Source organism: Tachysurus fulvidraco, chromosome 17, assembly GCF_022655615.1.
Source record: "Tachysurus fulvidraco isolate hzauxx_2018 chromosome 17, HZAU_PFXX_2.0, whole genome shotgun sequence".
Classification (NCBI taxonomy): Eukaryota; Metazoa; Chordata; class Actinopteri; order Siluriformes; family Bagridae; genus Tachysurus; species Tachysurus fulvidraco.
The window spans coordinates 12201997-12229754 of record NC_062534.1 but is presented as its reverse complement, the minus strand read 5'-3'; the positions used below and the strand labels follow the sequence as shown (position 1 = coordinate 12229754).

General features: G+C 37.4%; 3 protein-coding genes across 3 annotated transcripts; 1 reads left to right on the top strand and 2 right to left on the bottom strand.

Annotated features, from left to right (window-relative positions):
* The first annotated feature begins 322 nt into the window (after window positions 1-322).
* clic2 (chloride intracellular channel 2) lies at window positions 323-9295 on the top strand. The gene is made up of 7 exons (XM_027135948.2): window positions 323-542; window positions 1861-1970; window positions 2337-2462; window positions 4356-4456; window positions 5343-5524; window positions 5738-8879; window positions 8971-9295. Exons 1-6 carry the CDS (start codon window positions 495-497, stop codon window positions 5897-5899), a joined length of 729 nt encoding a protein of 242 aa, XP_026991749.1. The 5' UTR covers window positions 323-494; the 3' UTR covers window positions 5900-8879; window positions 8971-9295.
* Window positions 8541-10037, bottom strand: urp1 (urotensin-related peptide 1). The gene is made up of 4 exons (XM_047802342.1): window positions 9747-10037; window positions 8965-9093; window positions 8797-8837; window positions 8541-8693 (listed from the first exon to the last, which is right to left on the bottom strand). The coding sequence occupies exons 1-4, from the start codon at window positions 9949-9951 to the stop codon at window positions 8541-8543; spliced, it is 528 nt and encodes a 175-aa protein (XP_047658298.1). The 5' UTR covers window positions 9952-10037.
* A 2280-nt stretch (window positions 10038-12317) lies between these two features.
* Window positions 12318-26749, bottom strand: slc24a6a (solute carrier family 24 member 6a). Its single transcript, XM_027136003.2, is given in 19 exon segments — window positions 12318-14605; window positions 14993-15058; window positions 15210-15322; window positions 15414-15528; window positions 15647-15813; window positions 19513-19786; window positions 20679-20730; window positions 20732-20843; window positions 21116-21258; window positions 21378-21431; window positions 21529-21554; window positions 21660-21734; window positions 21822-21925; window positions 22072-22156; window positions 22250-22324; window positions 22520-22596; window positions 22707-22763; window positions 25026-25121; window positions 26049-26749. Coding segments are annotated over 19 exon segments (1890 nt in total). The 5' UTR covers window positions 26137-26749; the 3' UTR covers window positions 12318-14494.
* Window positions 26750-27758: the final 1009 nt, after the last annotated feature.

The following is a 27758-nucleotide window of genomic DNA, read 5'->3' as shown; positions in this document are numbered from 1 at the left end:
TTCATTGTATTTCTTTTTCCATTAAAATTAATTATACTAAGTAAAAGAGAAGGGCATTGTGGTCAGACATAGTGGAAGCTTTGTTTTGGAGTCACAGGCACTGAGAGTAGTGTTACTGAGACCCAGACCGGACCAGAAATAGCACACATGTTACTGTAAGTGTAGATGGCTTTAGGGAACAGGATATAAGACCACTTGAAACACATTGATGTTTCACTCTTTGTTAATTGCGAGTTGTGTAATGAAATGTGAGCTATTTTTAAAAACTGCTGCTGGTTTATATAAGTCGATGCCACACCCATTCCACTTTCCCTCCCCCTTAGACTTAAAGTGTTGAAGGAGCAGATCCCCGAGCAGCCATCTCTCAGTCAAATAACTTCTGCGCTCAGATATTTGTGGGGACTGATTTTATTTATTCCCTCTTGGTTACGGCTAATTTGTTAGATCACAGCTGTAAAGTTTTCAGCTTAGAAGAATCCAGATTGTGGAAAATAATGGCACTGCAACCGGATAAAGAACCAAGCATTGAGCTGTTTATAAAGGTCAGTGCTTTTTACTTTCATCCATATTTGTCTCTTACATTTTCAAGAGATATAGCAGGGGAAAAAAACATTTGTTAAAGAAATATCCCTATGTTGCTTTTAATATTTTTACTTATTAAGATCTACTAAGGCAAAACTAAGTACACTTACATTTCTCTTTAACAGATACGATGAACAGCATCAGCTCTACTTTAAACTACAGAGAGACAAGAATTGTTTGTTATACTGACAGAATTGTACAGTACTTTAAACTGATTTGAGAAAATGGATGAATGTAAGACTTTACAGAAATATAATAAATTCAGGACAGAAATTAAAAATGTATAATTTCATCCCAAATGAACAAACCACATAAGATACTGGGTAGGAAAAACTCCATGAGACAATAATAGGAAGAAACCTAAAGAGAAAACAGACTCAAAAGGAAACTCATCTCCCTCTGTGTGTGGTTATAGATAATTTCCCTTATGTAACCTTGTACAGAAAATGTTTCCTTTTTAACATGTAGTCTATTTTAACATTCTCGAACTGTTCACTGATGGCGACTTGAGTGCAAGACGGTTTATATCAGTTGTAGTCTAAAAGTAATAGAAACACAGACACACAGAAAAGCCTGCAAATTTTAATGCTGAATGACTGCAGCTGAAATCTGTCAACCTCGATCAGTGATCTCTGTGTCTAGAGGCTAAGATCTTTATTCTAAATGTGGCAGTTTGCTGTCCTGTCTTTATGTTGCCGTAGTTGCTTAGTAGTGTGTAGTGTGTAACTGTCCTTTTATACACTGCTCTTTATCACAACATACACACCTCAAGAGATAAGGGGGGTTTCATCTTATCATCTAACACACACCACACACAGGCAAATGCTGGAAAGCCCATTCCCCTTTGTGAGGCCAATTCTGACACACGCACATGTGCTTGCACTTACACATGTCAATTTTTTATTGCTCAGAGCTTGGAAACTTTTGGATGGAAACACAATATCCAGATTCCAGAAAATGATTCAACTGAAATATTGCACAAGAACTTACTCCTATTAAACATGCCAACATTTCTGGATTGGGTGTTTGTTTATTTTGCCTCTTTTGGAGGAAATGTGTTTGGAGAGGACTAAAGTTGATTTTTTATAAAATAGACTGAATTAGGAGGAAAAGAGAAATGTTGATTTATCCTGTAATTAATAACTAGGAATTAAATCAAAACCATGTTCCATGGGAACAAAGCTAAACCAAAGCTAAGAGATATTTCTTGTGTATGAATGTGAGAGCCTGTGTGTCTGGCTACAGCATTAAACACAGATTTGCCCCTTGTATCTCCAGGCAGGTCATGATGGAGAGAATGTGGGAAACTGTCCCTTCTGTCAGAGTCTCTTCATGGTACTGTGGCTAAAAGGAGTCAAATTCACAGTTACTACAGTCGATATGAGAAAGTAAGTGCTGCCCCTAACCCTAATAATTCAAAATAGTTATGAGTTATTACATTATTCGAGTAATCAGGTTGGGAGATTTCCATAGATATGCATTTTAGAATGGCTGTCATGCCCATATTATTTACTTTTGGTATTTCTGTTTGCATTAAGCAAATAAAATCAGGTTACTCAGTCATTCTGTCATAAGCAGCCTCTCCCACATCCGTGTGCGTCGCTTAATGAATAACAAACATGTGAAAGATTAATTAATCATCACTGGCCTGATTTAGAAACAAATGCTAACCAATAAGTGCACCATATGATTGATGAGTTCATCCACACCCTGTAGGTCACACACTGAATGTCTCCTCTGATTTTACTGTGCAGGAAGCCAGAGGAGCTGAAGGACTTAGCTCCAGGGACCAACCCTCCTTTCCTCCTATACAACGGTGCTCTTAAGACTGACTTCATTAAGATTGAGGAATTCTTGGAGGCAACCCTTGCCCCTCCCAGGTATCTTGAATATACACTTAAATCAATGCTCCATGTCTGTATAAATAACATAGATATACAGTGGGGGAAATAATTATTTGATCCCCTGATGATCCTGTAAGTTTACCCCCTTACAAAGAAATGAAAAGTCCATAATTTTTATGCTGGGTTTATTTCAACAGAGCGAGACAGAATATCAACAAAGAAATCCAGCAAAAAAACATAAAATAATGGTCATAAATTAATTTGTATTCGATTGAGTGACATAAGTATTTGATTCTCAAGCAAATCATGACATAGTACTTGGTGGAGAAATCCTTGTTGGCATCAGGTTTGCACACATCTCAGGAGGGATTTTGGTTCACTCCACTTTACAGATACTCTCCAAATCCTGATGGGTTTTCAGGGATTATGATTGAAGATTCAATTTTATGAGACTAAGGTCAGGAGACTGGCGAGGCCACTCCAGGATGTCAATGTGCTTCTTCTTGAGCCACTCCTTTGTTCCCTTGGCCGTACTGTACAGTATATTTTGGGTCATTGCCATGCTTGTAGACCCATCCATATTCAGTGTTCTGGCTGAGGCCAGGAGGTTCTCATCCAAGATACTACATTACATGGCCTGTTCATCGGCCCCTCAGTGCAGTAATGTCTTCCTGTACACCCAGAAAAACAGCCCCAAAGCAGAATGTTTCCACCGCCATGTTTGGAGGCAGAGAAATGCTGAATATGAACCAAGAACACCATCCCCACTGTCAAAGACAGCTAGTCGAGTTGATGCCAAAGAGCTCAATTTTGGTCTCATCTCTCCCAAGCATTCTCTGAATAATTCAGGTGTTCAGTGGCAAACTTTAGACAGGCCTGTACATGTGCCTTCTTGAGATGGGGACCTTTCTGGCACTGCACGATCTCAATCCATTATGGTGAAGTATGTTACCGATGGTTTTCTTGGTGACTGTGGTCCCATCTTATTCTGGGCTGATCCCTTCACCTTCCCCCGCCTTTCTCAGAATAATCTTTACCCCACGAGGTGAGATTTGCATGGAGCTCTATAGCGAGGGTGATTGAATGTTATCTTATATTTCTTCTATTTTTGAATTATTCCAACCAACAATGGTCTCTTTCTCACCAACTTCTTGCTGATGGTCTTGTAGCCCATTCCAGTCTTGTGCAGGTCAACAATTCTGTAGTCCTTTGACAGCTCTTTGGTCTTGCCCATTTGGTGAGGTTTGGATGGAAGAGATTGTGACAGGTATCTTTTATACACATAACGAGTTGAGAATTAAGAGTACTTATACTCAGGACAGGACTAACTACATGTGTTACTGACACATAACCGGTCTGTGGGGGTCAGAATGCTTGCTGGTGGTATGGAATCAAAGAATTATTTTGAACGTTCAAATACCAATTTATTTCTAACCTTTAATGTGTTTTTTATGGGTTTTTTAGTGATATTAAATCTCTGTGTTAAAATAAACCTACCATATACAGTCGTATGCAAAAGTTTAGGAACCCCTGACAATTTCCAAGATTTTCATTTATAAATATTTGGGTGTTTGGATCAGCAATTTCATTTTGATCAATCAAATAACTGAAGGACATAGTAATATTTCAGTAGTGAAATGAGGTTTATTGGATTAACAGAAAATGCGCAATATGCATCAAAACGAAATTAGACAGGTGCATAAATTTGGGCACCCCAACAGAAAAATCACATCAATATTTAGTAGAGCCTCCTTAAGCAGAAATAACAGCCTCTAGATGACTATACTGTAAATTCTAGACTGTTAATTTCTTTGTAAAAGGGTAAACTTACAAAATCAGCAGAGGATCAAATAATTATTTCCCACACTGTACAAATACAGTACACGTAAACACACAGATCTCATACAATCTATTCTGCACTGCCCTCAGATACCCTCATCTCAGTCCGCTGAATAAAGAGTCATTTGATGTGGGTGCTGACATTTTTGCCAAGTTTTCTGCTTTCATCAAGAACAGTCCAAACAACAGAGGTCAGTTACATTCAACTAAATAAAAAATTTAGTTAAATGATTGATTAGTAATTTATTTACACCTAAAATCTAGTAAGTATAATTATAGGATGCATGCAGAAATGCAGGCATTTTATAACATGATTTCTTGTGGCTTTTACTTTTAGAAATTATACTCACACACTGCTTTATGAGCACACCTGCATACCCAGTGCATAAATTCATGCAGATGCAACTGAAGAGATTCAGTTTCTGTTCACACTGAACATCAGAATGTGGAAAGGATCTTAGTAATTACTTGACTGGATTAAAGTCATAGGCAGGGATGTTGGTACCAGATGGTTTGGTTTGTATATTAACTGCTGATCTCCTGGGAATTTCACTCATAGAAATCTCTAGAGTTTACACAGAACGATGTGAAAACAAAAATGTTCCAGTGAGCAGCAGTCCTGCCAGGGGAAACACCTTGTTTATGAGAGTGGGCAGAGTAGAATGGCTCAGGCTGACAGGAAGACTTTGGTACTACCCAGTTAATACAATCGAATACCATCTTGTATTAGAATTCACAACATGTTAAAATTGGAGGATTTCTCTCTTGTCAGCCAAAACCAGGAATTTGATACTACAGTAGGCACAGGCTCATTCAACTGCTCAGTTGAAGATCTGATAAACTTTCATTCTGCAATCCAGTCCAGTTTAGAAGAGCACTGTAGATGGGCATTGTAGCCTCAGATCAGTTTGTAGTCTTGGATGTGAACATATACTGAAACCTTCTGTATCTGTATCTACGTCATCGTCTGATTGTGCTTCTGCCACATGATTGCTGCCTGGATAATTGCATGAATACTTCTGACACATTGGATAAAAGTGCAAATAAGATTCATTTGTTCATTCTTTGTTTACACAGTACAAGAGCAGGCTTTGCTAAGGGAGTTTAAACGCCTTGATAATTATCTAAACACACCACTGCCAGAGGAAATAGATCACAACTCCACCGAAGACATTGCTGTCTCCAAGAGAAAGTATCTGGATGGCAACCGCCTGACGCTGGCAGACTGCAACTTGTTGCCCAAATTACACGTGATCAAGGTGAGACAAACTGGGTGAAGTAAAAGACAAATTGAAATGCTTTACATGTATCATGGAATAGTTACATTACCTGATAGATTACTTATTATGACCAGCATTAAGTTTCAAAAAGATTGGTGTGCTTAATGTTTGGTATATTCTTGGTGTAGATTTAGACAATGTAACGTAAAGCAAAAGTAATGTAATGTCTCTTTATTTTCTCTATATTTAAAGATTGCTGCCAAGAAATACTGTAACTTTGAGATCCCGGCTCATTTCACCGGCGTCCATCGCTACTTGCAGAACGCATACGAGAGAGAGGAGTTCAGTCAGACTTGTCCAGCCAACATTGAGATTGAGAAAGCTTATTTGAGTGTTGCTAGCAAGAGGACATAAATCTCCAGCAGTGTCAAGACAGTAATGCATTACCTTCCACTTTATATACAAAGGAGGACATTCAGCCTAAATTTTGTAAATAGCTTTAAATTAAATAAAGTGTCAGGTTTCCATTTAAAAAACTGAGTTTGATATGATATTGAAATATTTGTTAATTGTCCTGCTTTACCATTTAATGGTTTGCAACTCATTTAGCCCATGAACCTAATTCTTTAATAATGAATAATTTCTTCATTTGTCATATTGGCATGTTATATTTTTCAAACAGTAATCCCTGAATAATTTTTATATTTCCGGATTAACCCTGCATTATCTCTTGTGTAAGCCTGTTTAATAGGTCCAATTGAATGTACATCAAGTGTGATTTGCTTTGTCCATAGTGTACATACGTATATCTAATGTTTTTACCTTTTTTTTCTTTTCTGTTTATTGTTCTGGGGGAATCTTTTGTAAAGCTCTACAAAAGAGAGTTTTTATTTGACAAAAATGAAGATGAAGATGAAATCCACATTTGTTAACTTTACCAAAGAACCTTGAACCCTTTTGTTCCTGAGAATGTATCTATTCGATCCTAATAATGTACATTTTATGTATATACAAAGTATTATGTATACGCGTATTACGCTATTATTATTATAAAATTACACACTAAGATAACAGTGAGTTAAAACACTGTACCATAACTAAGCGTACTTATTTCTAAATAATCCTAAACAGAACTTTCCTGTTCTGTACATAGCTCAGTTATTCAGCATTCGTCAACAATTTTTACAGGAAAAGGTTATTCTTAGATCAAACAACGTATTGTTACTGAAGGAAAAGGTCAAATACACTTCATTTCACAATTTTAATTAGGAAATAATACTCATTTCATACATATTGACAACATTGTGCACATCTAGATGATCTTCAGGGGCAGTGGTGACTCAAGTGGTTAAGGCTCTGGGTTGTTGCTTAGAGGATTGGGGTTCAAACCCCAGCACTGTCAAGCTGCTACTCCACAGTGTGGGTTAAGGGCCTCCTTAAGGGGATCTGCATCATGGCTGACCCCGTGCTATGACCCCAATCTCCAAAGTTGGGATACGCAACAAAAGATTTTCACTGTGCTGTAATGTATATGTGAGAAATAAAAGCTTCTGTCGCTATTATCTTTGTGTGTTTATGAACATGCAGACCTTAATACAGATGTACTGCTGACAGAAAAATACAGAAATAAAGAAATACAGTAATGATTCAAATTTGCCAGACAAAATGTTCATAGCATATACAGACACAGTGTTGGCCTCATTGAAGCTCCATGTTTACAGACACTAGATATAGTCATTTTGTTTAAAAATATATATCCGTGTTCAGGTAATGCGCTGTAGTTAAATTAGAATACACACTGTTAAAGGGCTATTGGGTTGATATTTAAGGGAGAAGACAAATGTGACCTTTTTTGGTGACTGTAATTCCCACAGGACTGCTAGTTTGTTACGCAGTACTTCCAGAAACAGGCTGTTAGGGAGAGATAAAGACAAAAAGAGCTTCATTGTTTGGAATTTCTTGCAGTATGACAATATATTGCTTTGATATAATATTGTGATAGAGATTAGAGTAACAAATCTTCAAAAAAAGTAATCACAAACCTGCACTAATACCTGAATGAATACTTACTTTCTTAAATATGGATTAATGATGAGTTAAGGCATGTACTAATCACCAGCTAATGAAGAACTAACCTTAACTACAACTTGAGTCTTAAGTATTCATGTGAAGTTATGAGAATTCAACTTAGAGCAAGCATCTCAGACTAAAACACTGCTAAAACACTGGAGAAAAATCTTTTAGAACTTTGTAGCATATGCTAAATGAATACATGTTACTGATTTGAAGAGAAATGGATGGAGAGTGATGCAAAACAGGTAAAGATGAAAATTTGAGTATTTTTTACTTTTAAAAATAATGAGACATATTTGCAGAGCTTCAGAGGCATGGAGTTCTGTGAAAGTTTTAACTTGAAAATATTTAAACAGGCCCATAAATATCCATCTTATATTATTAAATAAAAACTATTCAAGCTTAAACATTATCTTTTTGTACAATTATGAGAATTGTTACAAAGTGGTGTTCATTAAAAAGAAGAGAAATGATATTTCTGCACTATAGTGTAAAACCGTAGTAAAGTAAATTTGAATCTTTATATAAATATTCCTAAAAGAAAACATTCAAGATGTGCAAATCAATTGTAATTGGAAGCACATCAGAAATACTGTGAAAGCTGTGAGAAAGCGTTGTACATTTTGTTTTCTTTTCCTAAAAGCAAGCAATCTGTTAATTGTTTTTTATTAAACAGGCACATCAGGATATTTGGTTTCACTACTGCAGACTATGATTACGGCTCATTCTACAGTCTCACACAGGGTGTCCAGTCTTATGCGCACGGTTCCGGTGTGGTTGCAGATTTTTATTCCAACTGAGCAGAAGCCACACCTGAGTCTATTGAAAGTCATTGGAATCAGGTGTGGCTGCTACTGGATTGGAATGAAAACCTACACACACACCAGGCCTTTGATGATAAGATTAGGCACCTGCTCGGATGTTTTTATGTTCTCATTATATATAAGAACTCTAGAAATATAAATAGCCAGTGCTTTATTATTCATCGAGATATAGCAACCATTGCACATATCATGCAGCAAGTCTGACCTCTCTTGTTGGGTTTGGGTAAGTTCTGCTCGGAACGAAGAAAGCCTTGAGAGCGCAGGTTATCTGCTGCTGCTAATTTCCTGACTACTTCCTTTAAGTCATCCACCTGAGAGATAGTTTTTTTTTTGTTTTTTTTTGATGTTACATAATCAGCAGAAGAATCACGTGAAAGGAAAAGACACGAGACAACAACATCGAAAGCTTCTTACCATGTGGTTCATTTTATCCTGCTGGAGATTTTCTTTCTCTCCTGAAACATGCAGCAGTCACCAGATTGAAATGACAGTAAAAGGTGAAAAGTAATACAAGTGAGCTACTTACTAAAATATTAAATACTAAACTACTCTACTAAACCTCTACTTTTCTCATTCTCTCACCTTTAGGCCAAGTGTCCCGGTCTCTATCCTGGTGAAGCAAGATGGGAAAGATGGTTTTGACATCTCTTTGTGTGCTTACGTCATCGCTCTGATCATCCTCTATTTCTGTCACCAGTTTTTGAAGGAGGTCTGTAAACATACATAAGCTTGGTGTAAATATATTATCTAACTTTGGCTAATAGCAACAGTGACACTCATAAATATCCTGGTAAGTACAGTATATAATTTGTGATATACTGTATGAATAATGAATTGACTGGATACATTTTTGCAGAGCTTCAGAGGCATGGAGTTCTCTGGAAGTCTGAACTTATTAAAATATTTAAACAAGCCCCTAAATATCCATCTTGTCTCAGGCTAAATGTAGGTATGTATGATCAATCTAGAATATGCGGTGTTTCTGAACATTGTATCTAGTTTTTTTTTACTTATCAGGCAACCTGATCAGTCCAATACCTTCTGAACTAAGCTTTAAATTGTAATAACATTTGACATAAAACATATCTCTTTCCATGGAGCCTCCTAAAACAGCCAGTAATTAAACCAACACTGTAATAGCATCATCATGTGAAAATATTATATACTCAAGCACAATAAAATGTCATTATATTGATGTTATATATATATATATATATATATATATATATATATATATATATATATATATATATATATATATATAATTTTTTTTTCCATGTTTCAGAGGAAATTAAATTAAATCAAGAAAGTTCAGACAGTTCAGAAATTAAATCAAGAAAGTTCAAGAAACTGTCTGAACTTACCTTCGTGTGGTGTCAGAGCTGTATCTGAGTATAAAGGTAATGCATTCAATGCTGGGAAAACCACAGCCAAAATGTAGAGCAGTGCCACAGACAGCATACTGACAGAATCTTGGACCCCTTGAGTCTTTGTTTCCTGCCAGTGGGAAGGGACTTCAGTTTTATATCTTTTAGGGCCATCTATTCTCGATGGATCAATATCGCTCATGCCAACCCATCATTGTAAATGGTTTGGATGTGACAGCACTCTCGTCATAGGTGTCATTCAGGGGGTGCTCACAATTCATAGGGTTCCTATCTCTGCTTGCACAGTGAGCCCTAACAAATGTTGACTCTCTCCTTCCAATCAGCCATCGTTCAGCCATCTCACATTGTTTCTGATCTGTGTGGCATGTCAGATGTATTGGCCATACAGACCATTTTAAAAATGTCAACGCATACAGTAACATTGTCTTCATACAAGCCTAAAAGATGCAAGCTAATACATAATCATCTTGGATTAGGACATTTGCTCTATTTTTTCTTTTATTCAGTTCAGATTTATTTGTATAGTGCTGTTAACAATGGACATTGTCACAAAGCAGCTTTACAGGAAAATATAAATTTTCACAACCAAGTTTAAAATGTATATTTATATGTATATTGATCCCTAATGAGCAAACCATATGCAATACTACTTGAGATGCCTGACTCAACCAGACTTAAAAGGGAACCCGTCCTCACCTGGGTGACACCGGAGAATGTGATATATAAATAATTCCCTACTATAACTGTGTACTATATAGTCAAGTGCTATTATATAACCAGGAGCATTTGATTAACCTCAGAGTAAAAGCACCAGCCTAATTTCTGAATTCATTATAGTTTTTATAGTTTTCTGGTAAAGCCATCAACTGTTCAATGACAGAGACCCGAATGCAAAAATGATTGAAGCAGTCCAATGTCACCTCATGGCCTCTAAGTGTATCCACAGCAGTCCCATGAATCTCTAGGCCGGTCGCATGGGTCATCCTCCTCAGCATCCTCCTCAGCCATCCTCCAAGAGATGAGACCCCAACTTGAAGTAGGGCGTCAAGATGAATCAGACATGACCAGAGAACATAAGGAGTCAGAATCACTGGTATATCAAGAGTAACATGCTGATCTCAACAGAGAAGAGAGAGAGAGAGAGAGAGAGAGAGAGAGAGAGAGAGAGAGAGAGAGAGAGAGAGAGAGAGAGAGAGAGAGAGAGAGTAAAATATAAGGATAAGAGTTAATGAGAGTGACTAAATAATGAACAAAAAATGGTGGCAGAGGAAAAAAGCCAAAGAGAAACATTAATAAATTAATAAATGTGGACTTAATTTGTATCACTCTGTCTGTCTCAAATATACCTATTTTAATCTCTTTAACATCAAATAACAAATAAATGACTAGCTCATCCTAATGAACCACAGAAGGCTAAATTAAGACTTTTTTAGGACTTCCCAAGCAGTCTACTTTTGGACCTGAATGATATATAAAAAAGAACAACAATGTATTCATTATATTAACCTGGCTTTATCAAACCAAAGTGTAACTTCTAGTTTTACTACTTTACTGAAGCAGTTGTACATCTCTGACAGCTTTAAATAATCTAGATGTCCATCATCACTTAATAAATCAGAGGAGAACATATATTGTTACCTGAACAAATACACTGAGACTTTACGTACATAGTGACGTGTGTTCCAGGATGTTGCTGTGGTGCCTCCAGGCCATATCTATCAAAGTGAAAGGTGTATAATACAACACACGGGGCTGGTGTTTGATAAACAACCACACTATGTGATGATGGATATCGCTGTCTGGAAGTTTGTGAAACTGCAGATGAAAGTATCAGACAGTACTAATATCCCTCATCATTTTGATCTTTGATAAAGAATAGTGTCCATTTAAAGAAAAAAAAGACCCTTATAGCCTGGAACAGGATATTGCAAGAACTTCTTGTATTTATATTGCCTTTATTTTGTCATGGTCCATAGAACTAATCAAGTACACTATTTGGGATGGAATACCTGACTTTCTACAATTTGATGCCATCCATCTGTCCATTTAGTGTGTGTGTGTGTGTGTGTGTGTGTGTGTGTGTGTGTGTGTGTGTGTGTATGCATATATACTCATTTTGCTACATTTTTCTTTTTATATTACTTAGTCATTGTACAGCTCTCTACCAGCCCACCCCATTTCCTCTCTACTGGGCACAGGTTAACCTAAACTGGGCAGTTGATGATTGGAAAATAAGGAAAATCATTGCTTGGGATTTTTTAGTCAACAGCTGTTTCAGTAGCTTCAGTAAGCTTGTGCACACCGTAGCCTCAGGTTCCTGGTCGTGGAACTTAATATGTTATTTCCCCTGATGTAGCCCATTCAACCCCAAGGTACAACATGATGCATTTCTGCTCACTACTGTACAGTTGTAAGTTGTAATTTAATTTGCCTTCCTGAAAGCAGTCTGATCATTCTCATTTGATTTCTGACATCAGCAAGACATTTTACACTATTCTGTAAAAAACTCAGTACTTTTGCATAAAAATCCTAGAAGAGCAGCAGTTTCAGAAATACAATTTTTATTTGTTTCAGATGTTTAATGCAAATTATAATTAAGATGCAATTAAAATTCCCATTCACCTTTCTGATAAATACATATTTACTATTAAATAGTTAAGTAGCTGCATTAATAGACTTCTGATCTATATTAAACTAAATAGATGCAAAACTTTGACATCTGCTGTTTACGCTATGTTGAACAAAAAATGACTTTTATAAAGTGTTATATCGAAGCATAATGTGTTTAATTGCACTCTGAACAACATACAGATTATTTCAGAATACAGTAAGAAGTGTAAGAAAAGTGCAAACAGACACTCAGACATGTTCGTACATCACTTCAAAACAGACAATAGGAAACTCATTTTAGTTTACCAGAAGTTACTTCAGCTACAATGAACGATTTTCAGCAAACAATATAAGTGATATGAGAATAATTAATCCTCCAGTATTCCAGTAAACCAAATAAACATGTTGTGTATTATAAAAATATGTTAAATGCTATAAACACTCAAGCTACAGTGTATGATAAAATCATTACACAGGTGATGAATCCATATGGGGTCTTAAAATCATAATAGTATACAGAAAAGACAAGTACAAAAAGCATGAAAATTAACGGTGAGAATCATTAAACAATAATACCACTAATAATGACTACTTTATTAATTATGACTACTAAATCTACTTTAGTGCTAAATGTTTTGATTGGAGAAAAAAGGTCAAAATAAATGTCAGAATTGAATTACTGCAACATAATAATAATAACAATAATAACAATAATAACAATAATTGTTATTATTGTTATTATTGTTATTATTATTTATAAGCAGTTAAACAGCTTAAATCATCAAAATGATGTATCCACTTTTAAGGTTTACTCTTGTCACCTCATCCAATTTTTATTCAAATTTCAGCAAGGTTCATTTCCATTCACTGATTATTCGCAATTTAAAACTAGACAAAAACTAAAACCAGGTGAAACCCACACAGATTATTGTTCAAAGGTATGTGCACACATGTAGTAAAATGTCTCCAAACATGCATGAAATAGAACAAATTGTAAAAGTCTATTTTAGTTTTGTTTTACCCCCCCCCCCCCAAACCAATTAAGGATTACATCATGAAATACATACATCTAAATAATCTGACTTGTTGCAAAACATGTTGTTCTATCATTTTTGTTGTCTTGCTCATAATTACTACATCATTTGACATTCTTTAGACTAAAAAATTTACAAGAAAAAGGTGAAGTGACCCGTGTTTTGTAACCATTACATAATGTGGCTTTATTCATTAAAATTAATGTAGTCCTTTAGAATAAAACTTGATATTGATTGGTGATAGTGATATTAATATTATTACAAATATATTAAATATGGCTAAGCAACAAAGTTTAAAGATTTGGCTTTTGTGACACTCAGTGTCCAAACTTGGAGCTTTTATTTTTTCAGTATTACACGTTTTTGCAATAGTGAGCCAAATAAAATTTTATTTAAAATCACCAACAGGCTACTTCAAACACAACACTGTGGGGGGCAAATAACATGTGGGCCAGAGCATTGTTTTAATTTCCAAGTCTATCAATACTTCTTATCAGCAGCATAAATAATACAATAATACAAGTGTAGTAACTCTTTAATGTGATCTTGAATCTTTAATCACTAATCTTTTCACACTGAGATTAATTCCGGGCTAAACCTCACTCCCTGGTCAGTGGACTATAGAAGCAGGATGCCCAGGGTTGTGAAACCCTGCTAACCAAACATTGTGGTAACATACAAACAGTGCATTTACAGTGTGGAATGATGCAGTGTTTGAATGGTATGACTAGCTGCTTAGCAAAAGACACCAAAACAGAAATTTAACAGCATATGTCAACTGGAGCATACAGGAGTTTTATTTCATCACTGATGCGAAAATGTGAGACTGGTCACATGCTGAATTTATCCAATTATGGTTGCTGACACCAGGGTTTAGAAATATACAGTGTAAAACTTCAGATGATGAATAGCCAGGATTAAAAGTTCACTAATACAAGTGTGAAAAGCCACACTGTTTGACCCACACAGGACCTGCTCTTTATGCCTCTGACACAATAATTACAGTAAATTGATGTTTCCTCAAGAATAAATCCGGCGTATTATTCAGGGTAAAGGTTCACTAGCTGTGTCTGATGTGACCTACAGCTTCTCAAAGCAGATCGAGCAGAGAAGGAAGATGCCATACAAGACCATAAGGCCCAGACCTAACCTCGGGTCAAGTCTCCAGTGATTCAAGTGTACACTGAGAACCTGCAGCACAGGAGAGGAAACATTCACATAAAACAGCTGATTGATCATTCTGCTGGTGAAATGCAAATCGACTTTTGGGACATTTTCAAAATTTATTGAAAACATTGTTGGCTTTCAGTGTGAGGTGTTTTTACCTCTGTTGAGATAACTTTACATACTGTATAATTTTAGTGGTTGAGGTTAATGACCAGATTTTAGAAACTGTATTTATATAGTAAGCTAGGTAAAAACAGATACTTAGGAAAACTACAGATTATTTTGCAGTTTCTACTTTCACATGAGCCATTAATCACAACTGAGGAGTGTGACATGACAAAGAGATTCGATGCTCACATCAGCTGTCCTTAATTAAAAAAGGGAATAGTAAGCCTTAATACCCGTACTCACTGTGAGAAAGACGGAAGCAAGCAGTAAAATAACTGAATACACCAGTCCCCTACTATTAATGAAGACCTGAGAAGTAAGTGCAAAAAGAACAAAATGAACTTAAGCCAATTTTATGCATATTATATCTAATAGCAGTGTTTATTTGCATTCAACATTCAAATAAAAAAATCCAACTGAGAGCACAGAGAGAAAATAGGTGAAACTAGCTGGAACTAACCGTTGACCCGTAATCCACCACAAGCGTACGCAGCGCCCATGGGAACCCGAGGCCCAACAGAATATCAAAAATATTACTGCCTATTGAATTGGACACAGCCATGTCTCCCATACCTGCAAATCCACAATGTGTATACAAATAAAGTGTGATTGAATGAAATGACATAATCTAGAACAATATCTTTTTTCTGTTAGGAATACATACCTTGCCGGGCGACTATAAGACTAGCCATGCAGTCTGGGACACTTGTGCCAGCTGCCAAAAACGTGATGCCCATAATCACATCTGGAATGTCCAGTGTGAAACTGATGATGGTGACCTGAAATACAGAAAATGGATGAGCATATTATTTTTTGAAAATGAAGAAAGAATAGAATTCATCTTGATACATTCATCTAAGTTAAATACTTCCATTTGTGAAGTACAATGGTGCATACCATCCACACCATGAGGTAGGAGAAAACAGCTATCCAGAGTGTGGATACCACAAAGGTGACCATGAACCAGCGCTCCCAGAGTGGCAGCAAACAGTTGGGTACAGTGTAATAAAGCAGACAGCTTAAAGGCCATGATAGGAACCACTTCACGCGTTCAAAGCATCCTCCTGTGGTAAAATACATAGGAACAGAGATTATACTTAAGACTACAGAGAGCTTTCTAAGCCAATGATGCCATTTACTGAAGAAAGGAACTGTTAAAAAGCACACAGTCACAAATCCATTTTCAAACTCAATTACCAACACTATCTATTGTGTGATAGATATTAATGATTAATGGTTGTATCCTGGACACAACTTCAAGGTAGCAGAGGCCTTAGCTGTTCTGTATGCATGTATTCTCCGCCCTGTATACAGCCAGTTTACATGACGTATTTATTTATTCTGAGAGAAAATAATGGCTGTCTGAACAGAATTAATGTGTCTTGGGCAGATTATAGAATTAGTTGAGGGCAGTGTGAAATAATAAATAAATCTCATGTGACATTTAATAAACTGTTTATGGACAATGGCTCAATTTCTGCAAAGACAAAATTTTGTTGTTTGATTATGGAATTGACTGATATTAACTGTGTCTGAAGATGGTTTTCCTGATTCTTATCAAGATCATCTTGTGACTGTGACCCATGAGGCAGAATATAAAAAGTTCCTACTACATCATACTCATTCTTTTTCCCCATTCTAGTCTTTCCAAGTGTTTAAATTGGGTAAGTGGATTCATTGACACATTGAGTAGGCTGTAGTGCTCTAAATGTTGCAATTGTTAAAATCTGATACATCAGAAAGAGTGAGCTGATGATACTTGAGTGACGATACTTCTAATATTTACTTAATTTTTTTCACTACTGACTTTGCTGCTATACAAGACACATCTTCTGTAATTCAGTGGATGTTGAACTCTTCTGCCAAAGTACTGGTGGACATGATCTATTTCCATACTGTTTAAACAGAACATCTGGGGCTTTTAGGACTTTACCCTAATTTCAGCCTTGCCCTAATGTCATTAGCAACATTAAAAGCAAAGGAATGCCTTGGCAGTTCATCATCATACTTTCAGGCTGTGCAACCACAGTAAAGAGAGAAGAAAGCAGCTGATACATCTGCAGAGCCCACTGGGACAAAATGATAAGATTAGAGAAGCTGGCAGTGAGCATGGGCCATATGCAAAAACCATGAGGCCCAGTTTGAGCTATTCAAAGAGCCTGCTGAACACCAGGCATACTGTCTGTATTTACAAATGCAGAAGCCCTAAGCTTAGCATTAACACCTCTATTTCAGTGCATTCAGAAAGTATTCAGACCCCTTTCTCAATTTTCAATTTTGTTATGTTGCAGCCTGATACTATAATTATTCAAATTCATTTTTTCTCATTAATCTACACCAAGTACACCATATTGACAAAGTGAAAACAGAATTCTAGAAATGTTTTCAAATGTATGAGAAAGAAAAAACTTAAATATCCCACGTTGCTGAGATGTTTCTACACCTTGACTCGAGTCCACCTGTGATAAATTTAAATGATTTGGAAAGGCACACACCTCTATAGACGGCCTCACATCTGACAATCCATAGAATTCAAAGGAACTGCCTGCAAAGCTCAGAGAGGATTGTTGCAAGGCACAGATCTGGGGAAGGCTAAAAAACATTTCTGTTGCACTGAATTCTCACAATCACAGCGGCCTATTCACAATGGAAGAAATTTGGCACAACCAGGACTCTTCCAAGAGCTGGTCACCCAGCCAAACTGAGCAAATGGGATAGAAGGGCCTTAGTAAGAGAGGTGACCAAGAATCTTATGGTCACATTGACTGTGCTCCAGAGAGCCTGTGTGGAACAAAATTCCAGAAAGACAACCATCACTGCAAATCTCCACCAATCTGGGCTTTATTTCAGAGTGGCTTGACGGAAGCTTCTCCTCAGTGCAAAACACATGAAAGCCCGTCTAGAGTTTGTGAAAAAGCACCTGAAGGACTCACAGACTGTGATGAACAAGATTCTCTGGTCTGAAAAAAACAACTGTCTGGCCTCGATTTGTCTGGAAGAAACGAGGTACCGCACATCACCTGCCCAATACCAACCCAACAGTGAAGCACAATGGTGGCAGCATCATGCTGTGGGACTGTTTTTCAGAAGCAGGGACTAGCAAACTGGTCAGGGTTGAGGGAAAGTTAAATGGTGTAAAGTACAGGGATATCCTCAATAAAAATCTGTTCCAAAGAATTCAGGACCTCAGACTGCGCCAAAGGTTCACCTCTCAACATGACAACGACCCTAAGCAGAAAGCAAAGACAAGACAGGATTGTGGCTTAGGGAAAACTCTGTGAATGTCCGAAAGTGGCCCAGCCAGAGCCTTGAATTGTCCTGAATTGAACCATATTGAACATCTCTGGAGAGACCTGAAAATGTTTGTCCATCGATGGTCCCCATCCAACCACAGCGAGCTTGAGAGGATTTGCAAAAATGGCAGGAAATCCCCAATCTAGGTGTGCAAGCCATCATACCCAAAAAGACCCGAGTACAGATTAAAGAGTATGAACATGTGATATTTCAGTTTTTCTTTTTAATAAATTTACAGACATATTTAGAATTCTGTAAATTCTGTAATTCTGTTTTCACATTTTCATTTACTAAATGTATAGTAATGAGAAAAATATTAATTAGAAAAATTGTAGTATCAGAGTGCAACATAACAAAATTGATCATTGTGAAAGGGGTCTGAATACTTTCTGAATGCACTGGAGATATACTGCTAAAGGCAATGTAATATGTGATGCAATAGGCACAGAAACTCTTCTGTGTGAGCCAAAGCAACAGGATGAGGGAATATTGTATGACAAGACAAGTCTGTATGGGTCAAATGACATTGTTGAAGCCTGATAAAAACATCTGGACATTTCTTTGGCAAACAGGCTCAGAAGGCATAACATTATTAGCCTTTCACTCTGGTAAAAAGTCTCATAGACTACAAGCAGGATGGAGGGAGCTATGTGGGCCATACTGGGTCCAGAACAGAGCATGAGAAGATCAAGATTTACTCAGGATTCTGATAAAGATTCTGAAATTATGCAGTTAGTCGTCAGATGATTCCAGATCATTGGATATTCTAATTCTAATTCTCCAGCTAGTAATTAATTCCACAGGAAACTGCCCTGATAGACTTTCAGTTGTAGACGTTTGTATGCATACCCAACCCTTTGTTTTACCTGTCACAAAATACTGAAGCATATTACTTCTGATTCTGTGCCACATTTGGGTGAATGAAGCAATACAAAAGCCTTAAGGTTTTCAAAAACCATAACTGTATGTCAGCAGTTTTATAATGCATTTAATGCCCAATATGTTAGTTACTGAAATGTATGTAAAGTGAAATCATTCTTTTTACCAATCATTCTTTTTTTTCATTTCATTTGTGCTACTGCAATTGAAGGTGTTTTGCAAGCAAGAAATCGACCTTTTTGTGGTGGAGAAGTGTGGAACTGTAAGTGCTACCTATAGGAATGACTACTCCTTTCAGCATTTTTGCACTTTTTGTGCTAAGTACACAATTTGCTGACCTGATAAATATGAGAAATGCAAAACACATCTCTTTGACTTCATTATGCTGCTCATTCTAAGGAATTCTAATCACTGTTTGCAATTTAAAATGAACACCGCTAATCAGGTCACAATGAAAAAAAATCCCAAATGGGGCAAAATGTCTCAAAATATCAGATAAGTAGGCTACATACCAGTTCAGAGGACCACTATCATTATAATCAGCCTATCAAGCAGTCTTTTTTTATCTTACATGTATTAAAGTCACTGGCCTGGCACAATCAGGGGATTGAAGGGTTGTACTTCTTCTGCCTCTTCATCTTCTGTGTCTTTGGGTTGTGCATCCCCCATGTCTTCCACCATTTCCATTGTTCCCCCCTTGCCCCATGTCCTCGTCTCTTCTAGCGGCTGAGTCTCGCTGTCCATGTTATCACCATTTTCTAGTCCCCAGGGTGCTCCCTCCATCCCCGGGCTCTCCTGACCTGGTATTTCTCCTGTGCCACTGCAACTTTCCCCTGAGCTCCGGCTCATGATCAATCTCTGCCTCTGTGGGATGAGAGCAAGAGAGAAAGAATGTCAGAGGGACTGACCAATTGCACACAGAATATTGATAAATAGGAAAAAATATTAATAATTAATTATATAATTAATAATTATCTGTTTATATCAGATGATTATATGACACTATAGAGAATACAGAGATAGATACCACACTGGGGACTTCATCACCTACTGTAAAGTATAAAAGGACTGCACACAGGAGAGAGAAGCATGGGCCAGTTTCAGAACACTGCCATTTAATAGTATATGAAAAATATCTTTTTGTCATAACTCCTGTATAACTTGTCCTATATCCATGGATCTGGGATCTTTAAATAAGGCATACTGAGTTGAATGATGCCCAATCTTACAATGTTGACCATTTTAACTATCATGCTTGCTAAATAATAAATTTTCACACATCTGCTTAAAGTATTTACACCCGATAATTGCTGCTTGCAAATGAATGTATTATTATTATTATTATAATTATTATTATTAGACTGTGTGTGTGATTTTGGTTCTTAGTATTCTAGGCATATTTGTAAGGATGTCTGGATGAGTTCTGAATGTATCATAACTTTTTTATGGAAATAACGACTACGAATTGGACTCTGAAGTACATTAAATTACTATAAAGTTTTCCAGAATGGATTATGATCAATTAGTGGTGTTTGGGTTTAAACATTCTGTAAGTTTCTTGGCTAAACACAGCTAACATGAAAATTTTTTATGAATTAAACCCAGTAGGTCATAAGTTCATATTCTTACCTGATGGTGCTAGCAATATTAATACCCACACACTTCAAACGATAACCCATGTTTTATTAGCTAAGAGAATGCAGCTTTCCTGTTTCTGCCAGTCGACTACCATGAAGGGTGAGTGGGTGGGCATTACCTCAGCGATGAGCATGCATCCAGCTATGTTGAGGCGTATGTAGAAAGAGAATGGGGGTGACCATGAGATGGAGGCTTGCCTCTGATAAAGAGAACTGGTGAGGATGCAGACTCATCAGCTCATCCACCATCACCACAGCTGAGTCCTGTTCACTTGCACACTGATCTGCGAAATACAATGTGTTTTTAGTGTTTCTGAACAATTAAAATGGGAACAATGAACTGCTTCCCATTGTAATTTTTAAATCTTAAAATTCTATTACATTTTTCTTTATAAATAATATTATATAATTTAATTTTTATTATTTTATTTTATAAATTAAAATAATAATACAAATTATAAGTTATTTTATACATTTTCTTTTGGAAAGTATTTGGAAAGTGTTGCTACACACACACACGCACACACACACGCACACACACACGCACACACGCAACCTTTCTTCATCAGGATCATAGAAGTGTCACAGTGTACGCTTGCTTCCTCTGGTGCTACATCTTGCTGAAGGCTGCTCACCAAACATGGCTGACCAGGTATACCACACTTCAGTTCCACCCAGCCCCAGATCTGACCATTAAATCTGTGGACCCCACACACATACACACACATACACACACACACACGCACGTACTGAGTCATTGGTACTCTCATTAAGACTCTATTGTAAAACATTTGTTTGAATGACTGATCATTACGTACTTCATGATAAGGATGTAAAATCCATACATCGATATGAGGACTAGAGTCTCCCACCTGTGAGAACCAAGGAAAGTTTACAAAGTCTGAGATTCTGTTTCAACATTGCTATACGGTTTCAAAAGAATGAAAAAAAACCCCCACTGAAACCTACCAAAGAACCTTCTCATCGTAAATGATCTGCAAGTCAAGAACATGTCTGTTTGTAACAATTCAAACTGAGAAAAAAGAAGGATATATAAAATAGCTTTGGATGATTTAACATGTCATTCAAGGAAGTCTCACCAGAATTAAAGCTAAGATTGAGATGATGTAGAAAACAGAGTCTCGGAAGAGAGGCCACCACGTGAGACAGATCGTCTATGAGGAAAAAGTAAACAAAGATTTCTATATATCTCTATTTCCCCTTACTTTAGGGAAAACACCTGGAAAAAATAAGTATCCTACCTGTCCAGCAAAAATGCCACACACCCCAATGATAACTAGGATATTAAAGACTGCTGAGCCCACTATGGTGCCAACTCCCACGTCTCCCTTAGTGATGAATACACCTGAGACAATATACACAAATCACACTGGAGAAAATAGTCTGAATAATGTTCTTTAATAGTATTGTATATAACTATATAATATATAGATAAAAATATATAACTGTCACCAATCACTAATCTGACCAAGTGAGTTCAATAAAACTGACCAATCAGAGAGGTAAAGAGCTCTGGAGCAGAACTTCCTGCTGCCATGAAGGTAGCGCCTGCAACATCCTCACTTAGATGTAGGTTCTGAAAAAGAAAAGATGCTCAGAATGTACATAGATGTATGTGTGTTGGATGGACAACTGTGGACAGCGAAAACAATAGCAAAACAACTCTGACCTCACAGATCTTTTCCAGAGATGGCACAAAATACACGTCACAGACAATAGCAAGGGCGTAGAACATGTAAACAGCCTGCAGATGGAAAACAAAAGAGAACTTTTTTCAATGTCTCTATTTTGCTTCCACATTTATACACAAACTGATTATATAAAGTTTCATTTAAAAACGACTTGTATTCATGCATTTATATAACATCTTAAAACAAATTTATATTTTCTTTTCTTGTGCTATGCTGCAACCTGGAACCATGTTCTGTTGACAACTCACACAAAGGATATGCAGCAGCAATGCCCCATGCCTTCTCTGCTCCTTAGTGAAAACATCTTCAGGAAATTCATTGATCGCTGGAGGCAAATGTGTATGTGTGTGTGCATAAAAAAAACACAGTCCATTAGTAACCGCTAGAGACAGAGCAAGCAGCTTTAAATTATTGACATAAAAGCAACTTGAAAACCTTCACAGCATTTCTCTATCCATGTTAAAGCTGCTTTAGTGCTTCCACTCAGGCTGTCTATGCAAACACAGTAAGAAACACAGCATTTTACTTTTTGAACTGGAAATATGGTAAAATAGTACCAAAAAATATGTTTGCTATTTGGTATTTTTCTAAATAATCAGATCAATAATATATCTCTGCAAAATATATGTCTTCTCACACTAAATGTTCTGCAGGGAGGAGGTGTATTGACATGAGGAAATTCAAAGCCTTTAACAATCCCTCTTCTACTATTAGACAGCAGTGTGCAGAAAGTCAGTCAGCTACAGGACTGTACACAAATTAACAGACATCGCTGAGACAAAGGCTGATTAACACTTAGCAAACAGATGACAGCTGATGTCATACTTTATTATTTGTGGAACCTTTACAAAGAAACAGCGCTTCTCATCTGACCACAAATTTAACCCCATGTTATGCTGAAGCTTTTATCTCTTTTGGGCTAACTGAAATCTCTGATCATCTGTAGCTGATTTGATACAGTGGTCAGAACTCAAGGCAACATTCCTGCTTACATTAACACAATGAGAGACACTTTATAGTATCCAGACATAAATTTGTTCTATGTATATAAAAACTGCACCACAGAAACTTTGCTTGTACACACATTGCAGTTATGTGGGCAGTTATGTACTCGACTATTGCAGACAGTACAAAGCAGATTCGAATTTAAAATGCTGCTTCAGGCATCCATGTGGATTCATCAGTCACTACACTAAATAGCTGACATATAGTTTCTGATAAGAAGGTTCCATATCTGTAGTCCAAAATGTTATCCATTCCTTGAGGAGATTATTAATCTTGTGAGGTCAGAAAATAAAAGCACCCCCATGCAGGAATGTGATTCTAGAAATGCTGCACAAAGAAAAGAAAATGTTAAACTCACAATATTGTATGTCAGGTTTCACACAGCAAATTTCATGAAAAGTAACTAATGTTTGATGCTCAGCCTGTCTGAAAAGTTGAAATAAATACTGTAGATCTTCTTAATGGGGACATGGTAGCTTAGTGTGTGTGTGTGTGTGTGTGTGTGTGTGTGTGTGTGTGTGTGTGTGTGTGTGTGTGTGTGTGTATGTGTATGTGTGTGTGTGGAGTTTACACGTGTTCCTCTTGCTTTGTGAGTTTCCTCCAGATACCACATAGTGAGTGTGTGATCTATTATGGGATGGGGTGCTATTATGGGATGGGGTGCACAATTCGGGTGTCCACCGGATTGTGCCCCAACTACAGACTCCAAGTTCCCTGGAGTAGGGATGGATGAGTGGTTGGATGGAAGGATCTCATTGGCAGTGTTTTAACAGATACAGTTATCATAGTGCTGGAAAACAGCAGCAAATTACAACAGTGTTTTCTTCATAGTGTAACCTTTAGGGCAGAAACAGCATTTCTGTAGTGTCAATGCTTTACCACTTTGGCTTTTTTCAGGGATCTGCCACATTCAGGGCTAAATATAATAGCAGAGCAGTTAGCTTGTGTGCCTGGAAGATTCTTCATGGTTTGCTGGTAAAACTTTCCTGTTTTAATGATATAAAAATGGATTTAGTTTGATATGATAGATATGAACCACAAGAATGTTACCAGCAATTATACTGAGCAGAAAGACTTACACACACCGCTGGGAGCAGCACAAATGATCAGATCAAAGACTGCTGGCTTCAGAGAGGGCAGAGGAAGTGTGACAGCGAAACATTGCTGTAGGTGAATGATTAGAGAGCTGATCGGTGAGGAATAAAGGGCTGTGTGACGTGTTTCTCTTAAGCACCCTGCTTTGACTGCTTAAAACAGACCTTCCGCTGTTTTTTTTTTTTTTTTTACAGATTCTGCTGCTTAGCAACACCAAGCCTCAAAGGGGGCTTGGCTCGGAAGGAGGCAGCTGTCTGTAAATGATGAAAGAGGAAAAGATGGAATAGCAAATCAAGAAAAAAGTTAAGGGGTGCTGTTGGACCAAGAAATAAACCAGGAGAGAGAAAGAGAGAGAGAGATCAAGGGAGAAGAGAAGAGGGAGATAGAGAGTGACAGGGAGCATGAGGGAGTCTGTGTGTGTATTGAAAGCTTCTACACCTTAAAATATATAATCATTTACAGTTATGACAAGTGTATGTGGTACAATTGTGTTCTAAAACCTGTAACTCCAACCCTCACATTTAGTTTCTGTCCAAGTGTGTGGGAGAGAGAAGGTTTAGATTTTATTTATAAATGTTTGCTCCTCTATCTGCTCTGTGCATTGCACTTCCTTATTACGTCGGGGAAATGTAAATTAAACAGACTGGAACTCACCAACTCGTTGTTTGCTTGATGTCTGGTTCAGCTCTCCACTCTGCTGAGTCAGTTTTCGTTTAGACCAGATCAGACCAAAATCCTTATCAGGGGGATCTGTATGACCAAAACAATTACAGTACTAATATTACTTCTCACATAAGAAAAGAACTAAACATCAGCATGCTTTTTGCAGGTAAGAAGACCCCCTAGACATACAATCAGCTTACAGTCCAGAGAAAACATGGGGGTGCAAAGTCACTCAACAATTATTATCATCGCTGTTGTTGTTTTACCAACAATTCTAAAGTGTAATATACGGACTGAAAATGCCACTATGTTTGGCATGTCAATTGGGTTTAGAGATATACTTAGATAAATGATCGTTAATGTGTAATGTTAGTCTGATAGAATGTAGAATGCATGAAAAAAATATGCAATCACATTTATAGATGATTACAACATAATCTGATTATATAGCCTAGTGTCTCCCAGTCCTGGCCCTTAAGTACTTAAGCCCTGCACATGCAATGTTTCAATATTGTCTATTATTATTGCACCAACTTTTTTGGCAATATGCTCATACAGTATGTTGACTACATGCACTGTTGTTTTGGATGGAAGGCATGGATGTGATGGACACCAGCTTCTACTCTCACCACTTTCTGCACATATGTACACCAGATATTTTCACTCTGAAGCACTGGACCCACATTTGAATGGTTGCATGTTGCTAGTCAGCTAATATTTTTGGTGGATTTTATATTATGGACTCTAGGGGCTCCACAAATACTGTATTCTTCCATATGAACATTGTAATTTATTCCCAGCTGTCAGCTCAATACTGTATGATCTTTCCTAAAAATCACTGATTCCACCATCTTCCAAGCATTGGCTGTACAGTGTGCATAATGCATTAAATTGGAATATTCAATCTAATAAATTAATATCTGTTTAAAAAAAGGCACAGTTTTGAATGCACAGTTCAAAAATGTAAAAAAAAAACAAAAAAAACAAAAAAAAAAACAGCAAGAGAGCACGCACCTGTTACGTGGAGAAGCCAGCTGAGGGCGATGAGTCCAGCACAAACACACAGTCGCCTCAGGAACCTGCTCGTGCACAATGCCTTCATCACGCCACTGCTCAGCCCCTAACAGTCACAAAACATGCCGATGCAAGACAGGAGGGAAAACGCCTTTGTTTTATTTGAGCCTACATACACGAACTCTCGATCCTCGTTAATATGTTAGATTTGTTGGTTTGGGTCACACGCCGCTCGCGCGCCACAGCATCCTCACGCTCTGCCTCGCGACGCAAAGCAAAGCTCGTTTCTTCTCAGCATGAATCGAATCACCGGGTAGCAGAAATATGCTGAGGGATCGTCTGTCTCAGACCATATGTATTGTTTCTAGCATTCTCCGACATCCGTGCACCCCTCTGTGTTCCCTACACACTTCGTCGCTGAGGGTGTTTCCCCAAACAAGAGCTCTACTAGTGCGCCCTCGTGGAGGAGCACTGAGGAAAAACACAGCACTAGCACTAGCAAGATACAGCAGCATTGAATAGAGGCTCATTGACAGTTGCAAAGACTTAGCAAATCATGTTGGTTTTTTATTCTGTGCATCACAGATAGTCCAGAAACTCCACTAAAATCAGAAACTCCAGAGTCTTAATGTTTGAGCTGTGAACAAATCAGATTACATTTCTCTATCTTTTATGCCACTTTAATGCCATGTATAATGGCAGCAAGTTCAATTCAGTTACATTCTAGTATTTCTATTTTTATTATAGATTTATGTTGTGTTTTTAGCAATAGGCATTGTCAAGCAATGGGCAAATTCTCTCTCTGTGTGTGTATGTGTGTACATTTAGAGTCCAATTTAGAGTTACAGTTAAGAGTCCAATTTGACCAGTGTGAATGAATGAATGAATGAATGAATGAATGAATGAATGAATGAATGAATATCACCAGAATGAAGAACTTGGTTTGAGTAGCAGAACCTGCTGTGGTCTTCTGCTGAATCAGAATCAGAAAGAGCTTTATTGCCAGGCATGTTTTCACATGCGAGTAATTTGTTATAGTGACAGAAGCTGCACAGTGTAGCAGAATGACATATACAATATAGACAAATTGTATGTACAAATGTGCAAGTGTGAAATGAGCAATTGATATATACATAGTATATGTTTTAAGTAAATATTGTGTGAGAATAGTGTGTGTTCTGTGTATGTTAAGTGTTCATCAGATGGATTGCCTGAGGGAAGAAACTGTTCCTATGTCTGGTTGTTCTGGTGCTCAAGGCTCTGTAGCCTCCACCAGATGGCAACAGTTCAAAGAGTGATTGTCTTTGCCCTTTTGCTCACTCTGGAGAAGTACAGGTCATGGAGAGTGGGGGGAAGAGTTGTGCCAATGGTTCGCTCAGCAGTCCGGACTACCCTCTGTAGTCCTCTGAGGTCAGATTTGGTAGCTGAGCAGAATCAAACAGTAATTGAGGTGCAGAGGATGGATTCGGTGATGGCAGTGTAGAACTGTTTCAGCAGACCCTGTGGCAAGTTGAACTTCCTCAGCTGGCAAAGGAAGTACAACCTCTGCTTAGCCTTTTTCTATGTGAATGTCCCAGTTCAGGTCCTGGAAGATTGTGGTTCCCAGGAATCTATTGTATCTTATTCACCTCAAGGTTTGACACAAGGTGCTTTTCTGCTCACCACAGGTATAAAGAGTGCTTATCTTCTCATTCATCTCTAAACTCTCTC